Raw genomic sequence first — 17,317 nt, forward strand, 5'->3', positions numbered from 1 at the left:
TGGTGGGGTTATTATGCACTCCTGGGAAGAGGGCGCAACAGGGTATTTGAAAGTGAGATGCGTGGGCATCTGGGGGTTATGATCTGCTTAGGCTGTTCAAGGGTATGTTGTTGTTCAATCCTGTGATGTGGCTTGATAAGCGGTATATCCATCTCTGTTCTTTTTCAAGAAGGCGGTTCTGGATGTTGGGCAAGTTGGGGTCTGGAGCCTCTATGACCACCCATCTCATGTCGTTGGTTGTGTGACCGGTCTCCAGAAAGTGGTTGGTCATTCTGGTTGTGTTTTGAGGGTCGCAATTGAAGTTGACAGTTTTCAGTATTTTCCAGTGTTTTCTGATGATTTGTGAGACTTTGTTGGTCACGGTGTTGTATGTGGTCACACATGTGAGAGGAGGTGTGGTCAGTTTTCGCTTTTGGGTTTCAATCAGTCCTTCACGGTTCTGGTTTCTGGCCCTTTTGTTGGCTTGCTTCGTTATGCGTTCAGGGTATCCTCGTAGGTGTAACTTTAGACTCCGGTCTTTGGATTGTGTTTTATAATCTTTAACTTCGCTGCAGTTTCTGTGGAGCCGAAGGTATTGGCCATATAGGAGGTTCTCACGGAGGCGTTGGCCCCTCAATTATTCGTCGAATAAACTGAAAAGAGACTTGTCCCTAGTTAACATCCCATCTGTTCCAGTGATTTATGGAATTGTTTGGGATTAGGTTATTTCGACATGAGCAAATTCTACAGACACCATTTTCAGAAGTGATGGGCAAACAATCAAGCGTGACAGTAGGGGGAGACTTGAATCTTGTGTTCAACGACGACAAAGATATGTCTGGCAGTCGCTCTGATCACTTGGGTGCCTTGTCAAAGGGAGGAGGCAAGTGGCTACAAAAAGTGGGATTAATAGAACTCTGGAGGGAAGCCCATCCACACTCTACCACATACACTTTCTTCTCCCATGCTCATAAAACATATGCACGCCTTGATTATCTATTAGGGACCAGAGATGTCCATCGCATTATGGGAGACGTGGAGATATGGCCGGCAGCACTATTGGATCATGACGCAGTGACGCTCACACTCCCTCAGAGGCATCACTTTGGGACCTGACGATTTAGAGAGACTCTACTCCACAGACCCACAGTAATATAACAACTCACAGCAGCTATACACACCTATCTCGACCACAACGACACTCCTGATATCTTCATCTCCACACTACGGGAGGCACTGAAAGCAGTGGTTAGAATACACAGTCGGACAGGGTGCGCTAGAGTTTGGCGCAAACTATGTCCAGTGCGAGCCCAACTAGGGGGCCTCGACCTGAACAGTGCGGAATATGCGGCTCTTCAGCTGAAACACTCCTATGTAGGGGGAGAAAAAACAGGACGGCTACAAGCTAACAAGGGCTCAAAGACACTAGACGAAGGTTCACTCTTTAAGGTCCCAAGAATTAGTGGACGACAAACATATTGCGAAAGAATTCCGGGACTTCAACACAGACTTATAGACGGGACAAGATTTGGAAGCACAACATATTGACTCATATTTAAAGCGGGTGAATAAATCCCGCCTTGCCAAAGCCCAAGCGACTTCTCTAGACGCCCGCCTCAAGCCCTTTAAATCCCCTGGTCCAGATGGATACCTAGCAAGCTTCTATAAATAGTTCTGTCAGATTCTGGCCCCTATTCTTACATGACTGTTCAATTATTTTGAGGTTCCCGGCTCAGTCCTCCCAACCATGCTTACTGCGTCAATCGTAGTGATCCCTAAACCAGGAAAAGAGAGGCAACTATGTAGCTCTTACTGACCTATATCACTGCTCAATGTGGACATCAAACTGTTTACGAGTTATTCTCGTGGCACGTTGGGTCCCATGATGCCGGGCATCAGTGATCCAGATCTGGTAGGATTCATCCAATATAGGCAGAGTAGTGATTACACAAAATGAACTTTGCACCTAATCGACAAGACGGAACAAACAGACATGGAGGCCCTCCTCCTAACGGTCAATGCCAAAAAGGCATTCGGCCGCGTACATTGGCAATATATGGAACAGACTCTTTCTTGCTTCTGTATAGGTGACCGCTTTCGGGCTTGGGTGGCGAGTTGCTACAGTACCCCCACGGCCACGGTTAGAGTAACCGGCACCTCGTCATCCCCCGTGCCTCTAGGTAGAGGTATCAGGCAGGGCTGCCCTCTTTCACCTCTCCTATTCGCTTTATATGTAGAACCCCTAGCCCAGCGATCAGTGACAACCCAAAAGATCAGAGGTATCCTCTTTGGCAGAGAGAGGCATTTAGTCAGCCTGTATGCGGATGACATCCTGGCTTCATTAGGCGAGCCAGCTCTATCACTCCTGGGTTTTCTTGAGGAATTGTCCACATTTGGATTAGCATCAGAGTTCCGAATAAATGACAGAACATCCCAAGCCCTTGCATTGTCAATCATGTGTGAGCGCATAGCCTTGTTAAAAGACCATTTTGCAGTGCGGTGGATGGCGGAGTCGTTGCCCTAATTGGGGATACAAATCACTCCCTCAATTTCACAAACCATCGCGATAAACTGCACTAACCTACTCTCCCAAATTCCAAGAGGAACTAAGCAGCTGGAAACACCACCACCTCTCCCTGCTTGGGCACATTGCCGGCATTAAAATGTCCATCCTGCCTAAGATTTTATATTTCTTTCAGACACTGCTGGTCTCCACCCCAGAGGGACGCTACCAACAATACAGAGAGAACTGCATCGGTTAGTGTGATTGGTGGCTAGACCACACATTAGAAAGGATTTGAACTACTTAGGCCCAGATGGAGGGGGATTGGAAATCCCAGATTTGCAGCAGTACTTTCAGGCAATGCAGATGCGGTATATGGTGGAGGGGAGTAGAGAGGACTCTAAAAAGCACCGATTTTTCCAGGACAGGGCAATTGCGCTGCTTCCCCTCTGGAAGATATCGTTCCTTAAGAGATCAGATAGGCCGCAAAACCTCCAAAAGTCTCCTATCATTAAGACGGCCATGAAGGTGGGGGACTTTGTAGCATGCCGTAGGGAGCTCACCAAATTCTCTTCCCCCCGGACACCTCTGTTCGAGAACGGAGACTTTACCCTGGGCCTACAATGGGGAGCATTTGCGGCTTGGCATCAGACTCCATGCCGTGTCATGGGACATGTGTTTGATGAAGAGGGAATCTTCGCCTTCACATAGTTGTGTCAACAATATAACTAGCCAGCGACTGAAAGGCTTTGATATCTCCAGGTGCGACACGGGTTGCTACACCCCTTTAACCTCCCCACAGTTAGCAGACACCTTACTAGATACGAAAAGTGGCTGGTTACAAAAACCACAGATAAACAATTGATTTCCGAACTCTATGTACTATTGCACTAACCTGCCTCCTCACAGCCTACACCCACTCAACAGCGTTAGGAGAGAGTTATCTCCTAAAGAATGGGGAGAGATCTACTCTAGAGCCAGATACACAGCCCGGAACACATCCAGTATATAGACAGCAACTAAAATAGCCACTTTTTGGAACCTATCCCCAGTACGTCTTAACAAGGACCACCCAGAGCGGAGCCTTGGCTGTTGGTGCGGATGAGGCTCAGCAGGCATGCTTCTAAATCTACTCTGGGAATGTCTGAGGCTCACAGCTTATTGGGCCTAGATCTTGAATGAGGTAGATACGCATTTTGATACTCAGATTCCCCGGTTCCCCACGTATACAGTACTAGGTCTACCTAACCCACTGACTTACCCACTCAAATCTCGCAATGGGAGACAGATGGTTATGGCGCTAGGAGCAGCGTTTGAGAACATTCTTGCTCAGTGGGGGACTTCTATTACTCCCATACACTTAGGTTGGCTCCACAGACTATGGTACATCCTAGGGATGGAAAGGATGTCTGCTACTATCACAATTTCTAAGACCTCTTTCCGTGAGATATGGCACCAGTTTCTCACGCTCCTATCCACTAAATTTAGAGAACTTACATGTCCTAAATATCTATGCATCCTCCCGTACTCTGAAATAGACTAGGTTTCAGCACAACTATAGAGTGGGAGATGCAGACACAGACACACTTCTTCACAGCAGACGTGTCCTGCATCTTCTTCAGAGTACTGGGGTGAGGGTGGAAGGGAGGGGTTCTTGGGTTAGTTCCTAGTTTTTTTTTTATGTCTGTCTTTAAAACCCAAATGACAAGTGATGCAACGCTCATGACCGAGATTCAGATGTACATTAGGAGTAATGAGGAAGGTCATTTATATGATGTACTTAAATATTTTTGATACATGTGAATAAAAATAAATGCTTGTCATACTTGCTTTTTTAACCTGTAGACCTGATCCCCGATACTCTTAGTCAACACATTCTTGTATTATTACCACGTATTCGGTAAGTAAAACAACTTTTTTCTCTATTGTCCGAGGACATGATTTTATCAGATTTCCTTTTATGTCCCAAATACCCACGGTCTAAAAGATTCATATATGCTACCTATACTGAAATTTGGAAATTATCCCAAATGGAAGCTGCTGCGCAGTTAAGACAAATTGACCAAGATAATCTGGACAAAGTGCTTGCTGTTGTTGATAATAGTATTAATATGTTGTCATCTCGTATTCACAACTTAAACAACATTGTGTTGTCTGTGTTTGATATTGTGCAGGGTGATATGTCAACATTGCATCATAGGCAAAGTCAGCTTAGATAGATTATGCAGTTCAGCTGGATGCTTCAAACACTAAAAAATGGGCGTGCTCCATGGCATTACTTGAACTGCAGCGATGTGTTTCCACCTTTTAATTTAACATGTAAAAAACAATTGATAGCCATGAATGAGGCAACCTATACGATGCTGCATTAAGAAAAAATTGAACAACTCCCATTCACTATAGCTGAAACTCCTTCGGCATGGAGTTATTTAATTGCCTAACTCGACATTTCAATTCACAGCTTGCATGAAACATTTTCCTGTAGGTAGATATGAACCCCTAGGTAGCAGTTACAAACATGAATTACGGTCAATCCCCTTTGCTTATCGTTGTTAACTTAGGAACAAGGAAGTTTCAATTACTGGTGAAGAATGCAACTCTACTGTCGGTCATTCACTTGATTGTAAACACATAAAAATTCACAACACATGCAATTTTTCAAGGCCCAATTTGGCGTGTTATTTAAAAGTAATTCATGAATTCCTGTTCCCGCAATTCTCCCTTTTATTACAATACTCCCTAACGGGAGTTATCTCATGCTTAGTGATCAGGACGGTTGCAAAATGAGGGCTGGAGTCCGTATATTATCTGTTTACCGGTTAGTCACTTGTTGCAACAACGTCTTGTTTTCCCCTCTACATGGGACTGTAGATGGTTCATTATGGCCTTCCATTCCAACTTTGAAGGCAGATTTCAACAAGCTGAGCAGACTCAAAGCATTACTGTTTCAACATGAAGTAGCTCTTACATCTGTTTGCAGGACCTACAAATTGCAGGTGGCTAGAACTTCTATGAAATAAAGTAATTTTTTAATACTAACCTTTCCCTGCATTTTGGAGAATTAGTGCATCAAGTCTTTAAAGCCTCTGGTATGGCCGGCCTTGCCCACTTTTTTAAGGTTGTAGGTTTTGGCCTCATTAGTAGTTCTGTTCAGACCATTCTTTGGAGCAATCAAAGCTTTTATCCACTCCATTGTCTCTAGTGTGGTTGGAGGACTTCCAGTGCTGTTATTCCTCATTTGTGGCATTCTCATCCTGTTCCTGCTTCCCCACAATGGATGCTCCTTTTGTGGGCGCACTGGAATTGCTCCAACACTACCCATAGCGTATGTTTCAAATCTTTGGAATGCTTCTACTACAGAAATTGGACCTAGGTTGGTCTTTAACATATCGGTCTGCTTGGTTTACCTGCGGGCGACCCGTGTTCCACTGCATCTGGTGCCCCTTCGAATGGGCACAGGACATAAGCCTAGCTTTGCAGACACCTGCTGCCTCGGACTTTGGACTGTTAATAAGTCACCTAGCGACCCATTTTCAGAACTTTCCTTTAGGCCTGCAAATTCTTCAGAATGCAAAGTTTGAGACTTTGGCCTACTAGGGACCATGTGCATCGGCGCAAGGGTCACAAGATACAACCTTTGTTGACATGGAGGCCAGTTGCCCGGTAACAGTCTTGGCATCGGCAGAGACTGGAGAGCATGTTTGTTCTTTGGCGGCCGTGACTTGGGCTGATGACCAATCGTGTGCAGAGTTAGATTCCTTCATAAAGTCTTTGGCCTATGAAATGGTGAGTGACACTATGGATTCCCCCGAAGCACCTTCATTTGATTATTCTTCCAAATTGACATTTCCTTCTAATTTTAGTTGTCAGTCATTCACAACAATGCTTTGAGTATGTTTACTTTTTGATTACATTATCATATCTAGTATCCTTTCTAGTGGTATTATCCTGACCAAGGGGAGGGTGTTGTGTGTTTCCGGCATGGTCCATCGTAGTCTTCCCTATGTTGGCCTAACTGTGCCCGGTGTAGGCTTCATTCTCTTTTGCACATGCTACTATATAAACATGCTTGCTTTGTGCCACAGTGTACTTTCACACTGAACCAGCATATGTTTTTGAATTTTGTTCTTTTCCCGGGATTTAGTCTGAACACCACAGACCCGATCAAACAACAATGTCCCTTGTTATTCTTTCTGGCCAGGCACTAGCACCTAGACATAACACAAAATGCAGCTGTTGTTTATGAGCACAGGAGCCAAAAACACACACATGGAATGAGAATTCTGACAAAAAGGCATGACATCTACTGAGAAGTAGAATGTCCATCTGTGTATACAAATGTATGGGGTCGGTCAGTAATCCCAGAGATCTTTTATAGATAATCATTTAGCCTCAGTAGCAGGGTTAAGGCTACTCTGTCCTATAACATGACAGGGCTTTTCATGGTATACGGTTTATTAACCATGCTAACAGTATTTTTGGTATGCATTTGTTTTCTAATTGTGCCACGTATACCGCATTTCAGGGCACAATAGTGTAAATAAATATTCTAAACTTCCCTTGTGTCTCCTGGTTATCTTATTGTGGACCAGTAAGAGTGAGAGAGCGAAAGGATGTATCCTGTTACCACGATGCCTGAGATGGTCGAAAGTGTTGTGTTCCAGGGTGCCAATTCACTTGTTTCTCTGGTAAGGTTTGGAGGGCAAGTGAGGCACTATAGCTAGTAGGACTCGGACTCATAGATTGGGAGGAGGTAAGGTGACTCAGTCCCTTCATACTGATGTTCTATGATTCCAATCATAGTTCTGTTCCTGAGCAGAATAACTGCAACAAAGGTAGGTCTGGAGCAGCATTCATAAAAGTCCTTGAGAGTGGGGGTGAGGTGACCACCTCTTCAGTACTTTTTAAGTCACAGTATGTAGGACATCCTTCATAATGACAGCATAGAAGCTGGAATACGGAGAAGCAGCACGCTACCCCTATCCAAGTGGGAAAAGAACATGCCTTGAAAGGTCATTCTTAAGTTAACTTCTTTGATATACAGCTTCAAATTTTCAACAGCAAAACAGCAAAAGCTTGTACCACCGTATCTAGCACTTTTTGGCAAAATGAGCTTGAAGGAAAGAACGATATATTGAGTCAACCCAGCGTACAGTTTTTGGTCTTTCTTTTGTAGTTGCATTATGTTTTTCATACAATAACTAATTGTGCTGCATTTGGCAGTAGACATTATAAAAATTATTTTGAAAGATATTGACATATTAGTAATGACTGATGTGCAAAATGAAAATGTATTGTTTTGACAAACAATACAAATATAATGACTACAAGACCAATGTTCACATTAAAATGCAACATCTCTTTAGAAACAACTCCACAAGATTGATTTACCTTCTTTTAAAAAAATAATTCTATTAGGATTTTAAGATGAAAATGCAAGTGTGCTAAGGTGCTATTTTCTGATTGCAGTTATTAATTTTAACAAGTTTGTTAATGTATAAGATTTGTGTGGATACTAAAAGGCACAAACATCTAAATATTAGGAAACCTCAATCAAACACTATTTTCTACTTGCTTGCAATTTGCTAAAGTTTTATTGGAGAAACTTTCACAGCTGTGGCGCTATAAATAATCAGTGCCCCTCCCTGCTGCTGAAATAGGTGTTAGATTTGAATACATAAAACGTTTTCCAGTAGATATTACTGTGTTTTAAACTCTCTACTGCTTTCAATTATTTTTCTATGTGTAAGAAATGCTGTTTTGTCAAGCCACAAAACCAAACCTGAATACAAACATTACACCAAAAAAAATAATGTTAAGATACCTGATAGCTCTGCTCCTTGATTCTCTGCTCCTTCCTTTCCAATTTGACCGACTTGGTAGTAGGTACTATCTGTGCTGTGCAATGTATCCTTCCTTTGGGAAGACAAATCAGGACTCTTTCCTCCTGACCCACGAAAATAGGACAGAACTGCTGATGTCTTTTTTGCTAAAACAAATTAAATAAATCAGTACATAAATGCCTAAGCAATCCTCTTTTGGGTTTTATCAGTCCATTTTCCACATAAACCCCCTAAGGTGAGTATGTTCTCAGGTTTCTGGTATAGCTGTACAGAACTAACAAATGAGGAGCAGTAGAATATGATTTAGTTATTAATCATGACCTGTACACATCACCATTGTTTATAAACATAACAGTTCCGCTTCTGTCCCTTCAAACACCCTTCTCTAAAAGCAGCAACCACATTTTCAGATAACCTTGTGTCCTACTAGCATCTGTATTTTATACATTTAACTCCTGTAATCCAAAACTGTTTATCGCTAAGAATTATACAATGTTACACCCCTGCAACAATAGTTCTCCTTGGTATTTTGCCTTCATAGAATGCATGAATTATTCCCAATGATCAGGTTGGGGAATACCCTTTAAACAGTAGCAAACAAGAAATCATACAATGTAGTACATACAGCACTATAAGGAGAGCATCCACATCATTACGCTGGCCTGACTCCAGCCAATCGAATACATGTGCTTGAGTAACACGCTTACTGCAGTGAAAATTAGTTTTGTTTTTTTAAAATAAACTGTGGGATATTTTAATATACCTATAGAAACTGTATTGACATCTAGTCCAATTGTTAATTTGATATTACTATTGGATGTCCCTGATGAAACTCAAGCTTAATCATAAGTAAACGGAGTTTCTCCTCCTCTCGTCTAACAGTATACAACGACTATGAATGGTAATAAAAATGAAAGGATTGTAACATCTTCACAAAGGCTGATCTCTGCTAAATCATGTAGCTTTACTCTAGAAAAAACACTCAAACAAAAAACTCATGTCAAAGAAGCCACCCCAATACAAGATATCACCTGAGGTTGCTACACACAATCAAACTCTTCATCACTGAAGAGGACTTCAGCTCTGCAGTCAGGGTTCTGGTGATGTCTCTTATTGAGAAAGGGAATACATTACTGTAATAAAGTAAGAATCAAAGCCTAGGTTGTAAGACAGAAGTCCTTTTATTCAGAGCACCCCAGCACGCAGGACATCTCAGCCTTGGCTCAACTGACTGCAGTGGAACACCCAGAGAGATCATTACAGGCATGGAATCCCCTGTGTGCAGTGTTTCACACAATCAAAGCTATATAACAAATTCTATGTCAGGACCGGAGACGAGGATTATGCTATTCTTTCTTCACTTTATTGAATAGCAGCCATTTGTAGTCAAGCAAAATAAAGCCACTATTCCCATGAACCATAGGGAATAATACAGACAAAACAAAAGAGAGTCCATAGCAAGAGTGTCCCATCCTCTGCACCAATCACGGGCTCCCAAGGCGCTGGTAGTCCCTTTTCCCTTTCTCCTCTTTCTTTGCTGCTTGCAGCCAAGTTAAGTCCAACTTTTTATTCTCTCTCAGTTTAATTGCTTTTATACTGTGTATTTTCTATTGCTGCGCGATGCGCTATTGATTTCCAGTTACCGCGTGTACTTTGCTGATTTTCCTGAGGCGCATAGCGCCGTATTTATTTTCCGTGCCGTTTCCTCCACGGCTGTGTGGAGGCGGCGCACACGTCGGTGAACGTGCGTTCACCTTGGTTTTAAGGTTTTCGCTTATTTTGACCTCCCTTACAGGTTCTTTGTTCTTCAGCGAGTCCGCCGCTACGCGGTGTCTCGCGTTCGGCCGTGAGAGAGTCTGCGCTCCCTAGCTGCTGCGTTGTTTGGTGCCGGCTCGCAGAGACCGCGACTCCTCATTAGAGGGTGCTTGGACTCGAGCTTGACGCGGCGTCCATGCTCCGGATTCCACGCATTCCACAGCGCGTCAGGATCCGGAGCAACCCTGCCTCGGGAGCCTGGTCTGGTCTTTGCCTGCATTTAAGCCCCTGACCCAGGTCGGTAGTCTGTGCTTGGGGAGTTATCCGTGTGTTTCAATTGGAATATACACCCCCTGAACGCCCGCATTTTGGGTCCGTATCTGCCGTTAGGCAGTTGTCAGCAGTTCTTACTGCCTTGGGGGTCTGTATTCGCAGGCCAAAAACGCTCCTGTTCGGAGTCAGTATTGCAGACAGTGTCTGCTGGGGACCCGTTTTTCTGCAGGCCGCCCTTATATTCTCTTGGCACAAGGGCTGTTGGGGTCCAGGGCTTAGTACCTTGTTTTTATTGTGAGCACTGCCCGCCCTTATGTCAGGCTGACACCCAGCCCCCCTTTATTCTGAGGTATATGACCTCTCAGCTACCTTTCACTGTTAGTGTCTGGACTTACCTGGTACTCGGCCTTTCACCATGGAGGATTTCCAGGATGACGTTTATCAAGACGATCAGTGGGAACCAGGATCCCCTTACCGCCCTTCAATGGGACGACGACTTTTACAACACGGTGGACGCGTCCATCTATAAAGTGGTGGAGCAGGCCATGACCCCCCTTGAACAAAGCTTGGCTCGAAAAATCTACCAGGCCTGTGATCGACTGGCCAAAGCCTCTCAGGGTTTGTCTACCGCCCCCCATTCCACCGTCCCGTTGTCGGACCCACAACCCCCGGCGAAGCATGCCAAAACCTCTGGCCTGGACACAGATGCCTTTGACTGCGTTTCTGGCCAGCAATGCTCCACAAACTACCCATTCCGCTACCCCACCTGTGCTCCCTGTCTCCACTGGGGATGATGTCCACGGGGATGATGATGACGCAGCGGACCCATCCCATCCTTGGCGCCCTCTCGCCCAGACCCTTCTTCAGACGGGCAGAATCTCTGTACGGATATGTTGGACCCGGATGATATTCTTCATCCGCGTTCCTCCGACTGGGGCCCCTCAGAGAAGGTCGCCCAATATGTGGGCAGTCAAATTCGCCGCCTGCTTGAACCTGCGACTCGCAACTGCCTTAGAGCGGAGTGTCCTCGCCCCTCCCTGGAGGGGAAGGTGGCCGCCACGCCAGACATTGATCGAAGAATGGCCACCTTCCTTCAGAAATTTATCAAGGACCCTAAGAAGGGCATCGACAGGTCCTGGAGGGCATGCCATGATAAACTCCTAGATATACTGGGCCCCGTTACCAAAATCCTGGACATGGCGGAAGAGGCCAAAGCGTCAGGTTCGCTCATATCTCCAGACTTTCCTCGTGGGCTCAGCGAGTGGTGGTGTTTCTAGGGAACGCCAACTGTGCAATATCCATAGAAAGGCGCAGGTCCCTCCTGATCAAGGTAGACCCGAAGTTGGGGGACCTGGCCGATTCAGAGGCGGGCCCTGTTGCGCAGGGCGGCCTCTATGGCGAACCCTTTATAAACGAATTAGGAAGGTTCGTCAATACCTTTACCTCCCTGGACAGGGTGCAGTCCTCCATCAGGAAAGTGTTTCGCCCTCTGGTTTTCCGAGGGGCCGGATGAGGAAGGGGCCGCTCGCCTGGCCATCCCAATCAGCACAGGGGACAAGGCTCCGGTGAGTGTTCTCCCTTCTTCCATTCTAAAAGTGGAGGGCCGTCTGGCGCGTTTTTTCACAACCTGGACTTCCATCACCGGGGACGCCTGGGTCTTACAGACGGTGCAGGGTTTCCACATAGAGTTTCTCGGGGCTACTTCGCAGCCCGTGGCCCCCGGTCCGCTTTGTTTTTCAGAGGAAGACTCCGCTCTGGTCGATCAGGAGGTGCAATCTCTTTATTGCAGTAACCATGCCTCACCCCAATGGCTTCCTCAGCAACCTCTTTTTAGTGGACAAGCCGGACGGGGGAAAACACCCGGTTATAAACCTACGCGAGTTCAACGAGTGGTTAGTCTATCGCCACTTCAAGATGGAGGGCATCCATCTGCTTCCCGATGTTCTCCACCCCAATGACTGGATAGCGCGTCTCGACCTCAAAGACGCTTACCTTGCGATCCCTATTTTCCCACCATATCGGCGTTTTCTGCAGTTTGCCTGGAGGGACAGAACTTACGAGTTCACCACTCTACCCTTTGGCCAGTCCTCCGCCCCTTGGTGCGTCACCAAGGTCCTTCGGCCGGTGATCGAGCACCTGCGAGCATCGGGCATGAGACTCATCGTCTACCTAGACGACATTCTTTTGATGGCTCAGGATCCCAGTACGCTCTCACGTCACCTTCAAATGGCGATCGATCTTCTTCAGAGCCTCGGGTTTGTGATCAACGAGGCCAAATCTACCCTGGTCCCATCTCAGAACGTTCTTTTTCACGGCTTTGCGATAGATTCCTTGGAGTCCACCCTCAGCCTTCCATCTCGCAAGATGACGAAAATTCGTCAAGAGATTCGGAGGTCTTTATCCCAGTTGCAAATATCTCTCAGACAGCTAGCTCGCATTATCGGCCTTCTGTCGGCCTCCATTCAGCTGATTTTTCCAGGCCCGCTCCATTACAGAGCCCTCCACGTCTCAAAGCTGCACACCTGCGCAAAGGCCTTTCTTATTCTCACAAGCTGACTCTCTCAGCGGACGCCAGGGAAGAGCTCCAGTGGTGGCTCTCTCACATGGAGGCCTGGAATGGGCCAGCCATTTTCGGTTCCATGCCAGATATTGTTAGAGAGTCCGACGCAAGCAGATCCGGCTGGGGCGCGAGGTGTGGCGACTTTGCCACGGAAGTGTGTGGTCTCCGTCGGAGCAGAAGTTACACATCAATTGTCTGGAGCTTTTGGCAGGCTCGTTCGCGATCCAGTGCTGGACCAAGGACTCAATCCAGTCCTGTGTCCTTCTTAAGATGGACAATGTATCGGCGGTCCGATATATCAACCATCTAGATGGCACACGCTCCAAAGCCCTCTCAGATCTTGCAGCACATTTTTGGCAGTACTGCCTAGATCACCAAGTTTCGGTCACAGCGGAATACCTCCCGGGCCACGACAACCAAGTAGCAGACTTCCAGTCTCGACATTTCCACGATGTGAGTCTCTGGAAGCTTCACCTGGGGGTGTTTGCGGATCTCCAAAGCCTCTGGGGTCCCTTTTCGGTGGACCTCTTCGCTTCCCACCTGGATCACCAGCTTCCCCGGTTCTTCAGCTGGAGGCCGGATCCCCTTGAGGAAAGGTCGGACGCGTTTCTACAGAATTGGGGGGAGGAAACGGGCTATGCCTTTCCCCCGTTTGCCATGATAACGTGGGTCACAACCCAAGTGCGGCGTCAACTGGCGGATGTGGTGCTCATCTTGCCGATTTGGAGATCGCAAGTCTGGTTTCCGGTTCTACTGGAACTTTCTTGGGATTTTCAAATCCCACCCCCCCTGTTTCCAACTCTTCTCCTCGATCTGACGGGGAATCCTCACCCTCTTATGGAGCAGGGATCTCTGACCCTGATGGCATGGCGGATTACAGGGGTCGATGGGCGGTCCCAGGCCTTACGGAACCAGCTGAGGCGTTCATTGCAAGAGACTGGGCTGACAGTACCGTCAAAAGATACCGGTACTCCTGGGGACGGTGGTGTTGTTGGTGTTTGCGACGGAGTATCGAACCCGTGGCAACGGATGTGGCATCCATCTTGAACTTCTTGGGCCCTTTAGCGGAAAGGGAGTTTGGCATATCGGACGGTCAATACCTTTCGCTCCGCTATCTCTGATGGACATGCCTTAGTTGATGGCTCTCCGGTTGGGGAACATCCCTTGGTCTGTCACTTGCTCCGTGGAATTCACCTCTCGTTGCCTCCTGAACCTAGTTATTCCCAATTATGGGATGTCAGTAGGGTTTTGAACTTGCTGCTCTCCTGGCAACCAAATAGATTCCTCTCTAGGAAGGCGCATTCGGCGAAGCTGGCCATGCTGTTATGTCTGGTCTCCTGCAGAAGGGTCTCGGATGTTAGAGCCCTGGATGCCTCGGGTAGGATTTTTTACCCTACCGGGGTTACTTTTGCTATCCGTAGATGCAGCAAATGTGGGACGAAATCCATCTCTCATCCCGCTTTTCCCGGATTCCCCTAAACTGTGTGTGGTTTCTTGAATCAAGGCATATGAGGAGATGACGGAGGAGTTTCGTCCTCCTGGGGAACGCCAGTTACTCATTTCATTTAATCCCTTCCATGCTCAGGAGGGCCGGGACCCGTCCTGAGCCACTTTGGTCATGTACTCAGGACGGCTCCCGGCCGTCCTGGCACCCACCCACGGGGGAAGCGCTGGCGCTCCCCACGTGGGCCAGCGATCTTTGTGCCCCCACAGGGGATTGGCAGGGAAAGCCCTTCCCATGCCTCCCCCCACCCCTCCTTCCGCGTCATCAATGACGTCAGGTGACATCATTGAGGGATTCCCAACGCGCTGGAAGCCATTTGCTGGCAGCGCATTGGAGAACGAGGAGGTGAGTTTCTCCTCGGGGCGGGTGGGGGGTACTTTTTAAACAGCATCGGAGGAAAGGAAGGGTTTCCCTTTCCTCCGATGCCTGGGGCGCGATCGTGCAGCAGGAATGCCTGTTTTTTTTTTTTAAAGGGCCTTATTGTTTTGGGGAGCGGCCCCTTGGGCAAGGGTCGCTCCTTGGGGGAGCAATGTTTGTAGTTTGTTCTGCCCCCCTTGGGGGAGGCAGATTTGGGCGCAAATGTATATTTGTATTAATAGATGCCCACTGGGCCACCAGGGATTTTGGGGAGCGGCCCCTTAGGCAAGGGTCGCTCCCCTTGGGGGGAAAATGTATTTTCTTTGTTCTGCCCCTCTTCGGGGGACAGATAGATGTCCCAAAAATAATTTAATGTGTATTTATATGTGCCCACTAGGCCACCAGGGATGTGTAATGTTTTGTAAATGGCCATTTCGTTTTGAGGAGTGGCCCCTAGAGCAATGTTTGTAGTTTGTTCTGCCCCCCGGGGGGGGCAGATTGGGGCGCAAATTTATATTTTTATTAATGGGTGGCCACTGGGCCACCAGAGATTATTTTTTTTAATTGGCTATTTTGTTTTGGGGAGCAGCCCCTTGGGCAAAGGTTGCTTCCCTTGGGGGAATTTTTTAGTTTTTTTGTTCTGCCCCTCTTTTTGGGGGGGGGGGGGGGGGGGGGGGTCGCTCGATCGATGCGGAGCCCACTAGACCACCACGGATTATTTTGTGGGGAGTGGCCCCTTGGGCAAGGGTCACGCCCCCTTGGGGGAAATGTTTTTGGATGTCTGTTCTCCCCCTAGGGGGCAGATCTCACAATTGTTTATTTAGTGGGCAAGGGTCGCTCTCCTTTATGGGAGAATGATTGGGGCCACTTCTGCCCTCTTTGGGTGGCAGATCAGCAGTATGTTGTTATGCCCATCTGCCCCCATGGGGGGCTGAAGCCACTAGACATCAGGGTTTTTTAAATTTTGGTGTTGGGGAGTGGCCTCCTGGGCAAGGGTTGCTTCCCTTTTACGTGGGTGAATATTTTATCTATACTGTTAGGCCCACCTACCCCTTAGCTTGATAGGTGGATTGTGTGTAGACTGGTGCATTATTTGCATATGTGATTGTAATATTTTTTTTCTCCTTTTTATTCTAGTGTTACGCTTTTGATTCTTGTTTGCGGTTTCGGCAGCGGTTGTTCTGCAGTTTTGCGTAATTGCATTTATTTGGTAAGAAAAACATTTTTGTTGTGTTTACTCCAAATCAGTATTATTGTCATGCATGAATTAATTTTTTTGTAAGAGGTGTCATAATGGCAGCATATTTGTTAGTGTTCTGAGCATGAAATTCTTTGTGATGTGTTTTGCATTGTCTTATGTGTAATTTTCTTTTTCCTTTTTAGTGGGATATTCTTGATCCTTACTGTGTCTGTGCAGAGTAGGTGGTGGTGAGTCTAGCTGCTTCTGGCAAGTGAGTGGTATTGTGTCGAAGTAAACAGGTCTTTGTGCTAAAACTACTTTTTGTTTATTTATGTTTTTTACAAAGGGTTTGTTGTTGACTTGTTTGACAAGTTACCTTTATTAGTAAGCATTATGGCTAGCTGTAGAATGACTGCTCAGCAGGTGGTTGGTATGCTTCTTGAATCTTACACTGAGCAGGATTATGAGACTGAGGGAGTGGAGAGAGGGGAAGATTCAGGCAGTGAGTTTTCTCTCCACATGGAATCATCGGATGATGAAGCTACTCTCAGTACAGATGAAGCTACTCTCGGTGTGGATGAAGCTACTCTCGGTGTGGATGAAGCTACTCTCAGTGCGGTTGAAGTGCCTGTTTTAGAGGAGGACACTGCTGTGCCGATGGTGCAAGAGGCATCTGGATTGCAGCCTGAGGCTGCTATGCTTCCTACTGGAAGTGCTGCACTCTGGGTTGATCCAAACATGGTGCAGACGGTGTTGCCTGCCTTTAGTGGTGATGCAGGGTGTAGAGTGGATTGTGAACATTTTTTGCCTATACAGTTTTTTCAATTGTTTATGGGTGATGTTTTTTTGGGTGAGATTGTTGAGCAGACTAATTTGTATGCTGAACAGTTTTTGAGGGACAACAGTGCCAGACGTAGGCCCCACTCTAGAGCTACCTGGTGGACTCCCACAAATCTGGAAGAGATGAAGAAGTTTTTGGGTTTAACTTTATTGATGGGGTTGATAAGGAAGCTGTCCATGGCTTCATATTGGTCTACCAGTTCCTTGATGGCAACGGCCATATTTCCTGCAATTATGACTCGTGATCGGTATTTACTTTTGCTTCGGATGCTGCATTTTATTGATAATGCTTTGGCGTTGCCACGGGATCACCCTGACTGTGACCGTCTTTTTAAGATTTGGCCTGTTCTTGATCACTTTGTAGATTGATTTTCAGAGAGCTATACTCCAGGGAAAGAAATATCTTCTGACGAGTATTTGGTCCTGTTCAAGGGCCGTTTGTTTTTTTGGCAGTACATTCCTAGCAAGAGGGCACGTTATGGAATTAAGCTGTATATGTTGTCTGAGAATAGGACAGGATGTG

General features: G+C 46.6%; 1 protein-coding gene across 3 annotated transcripts in view; it reads right to left on the reverse strand.

The window, feature by feature from the left end:
• Positions 1-17,317, reverse strand: part of PIKFYVE (phosphoinositide kinase, FYVE-type zinc finger containing) — a 2,037,960-nt gene that overhangs the window by 557,096 nt on the left and 1,463,547 nt on the right. For all 3 annotated transcript variants that reach the window (XM_085648834.1, XM_085648836.1, XM_085648835.1), the window contains one exon: positions 8,307-8,471. In XM_085648834.1, coding sequence (XP_085504960.1) covers positions 8,307-8,471 — 165 coding nt within the window. The remainder of the gene's footprint in view (positions 1-8,306; positions 8,472-17,317) is intronic.

Source organism: Triturus cristatus, chromosome 3_2 (genome assembly GCF_964204655.1).
Source record: "Triturus cristatus chromosome 3_2, aTriCri1.1, whole genome shotgun sequence".
Lineage (NCBI taxonomy): Eukaryota > Metazoa > Chordata > Amphibia > Caudata > Salamandridae > Triturus > Triturus cristatus.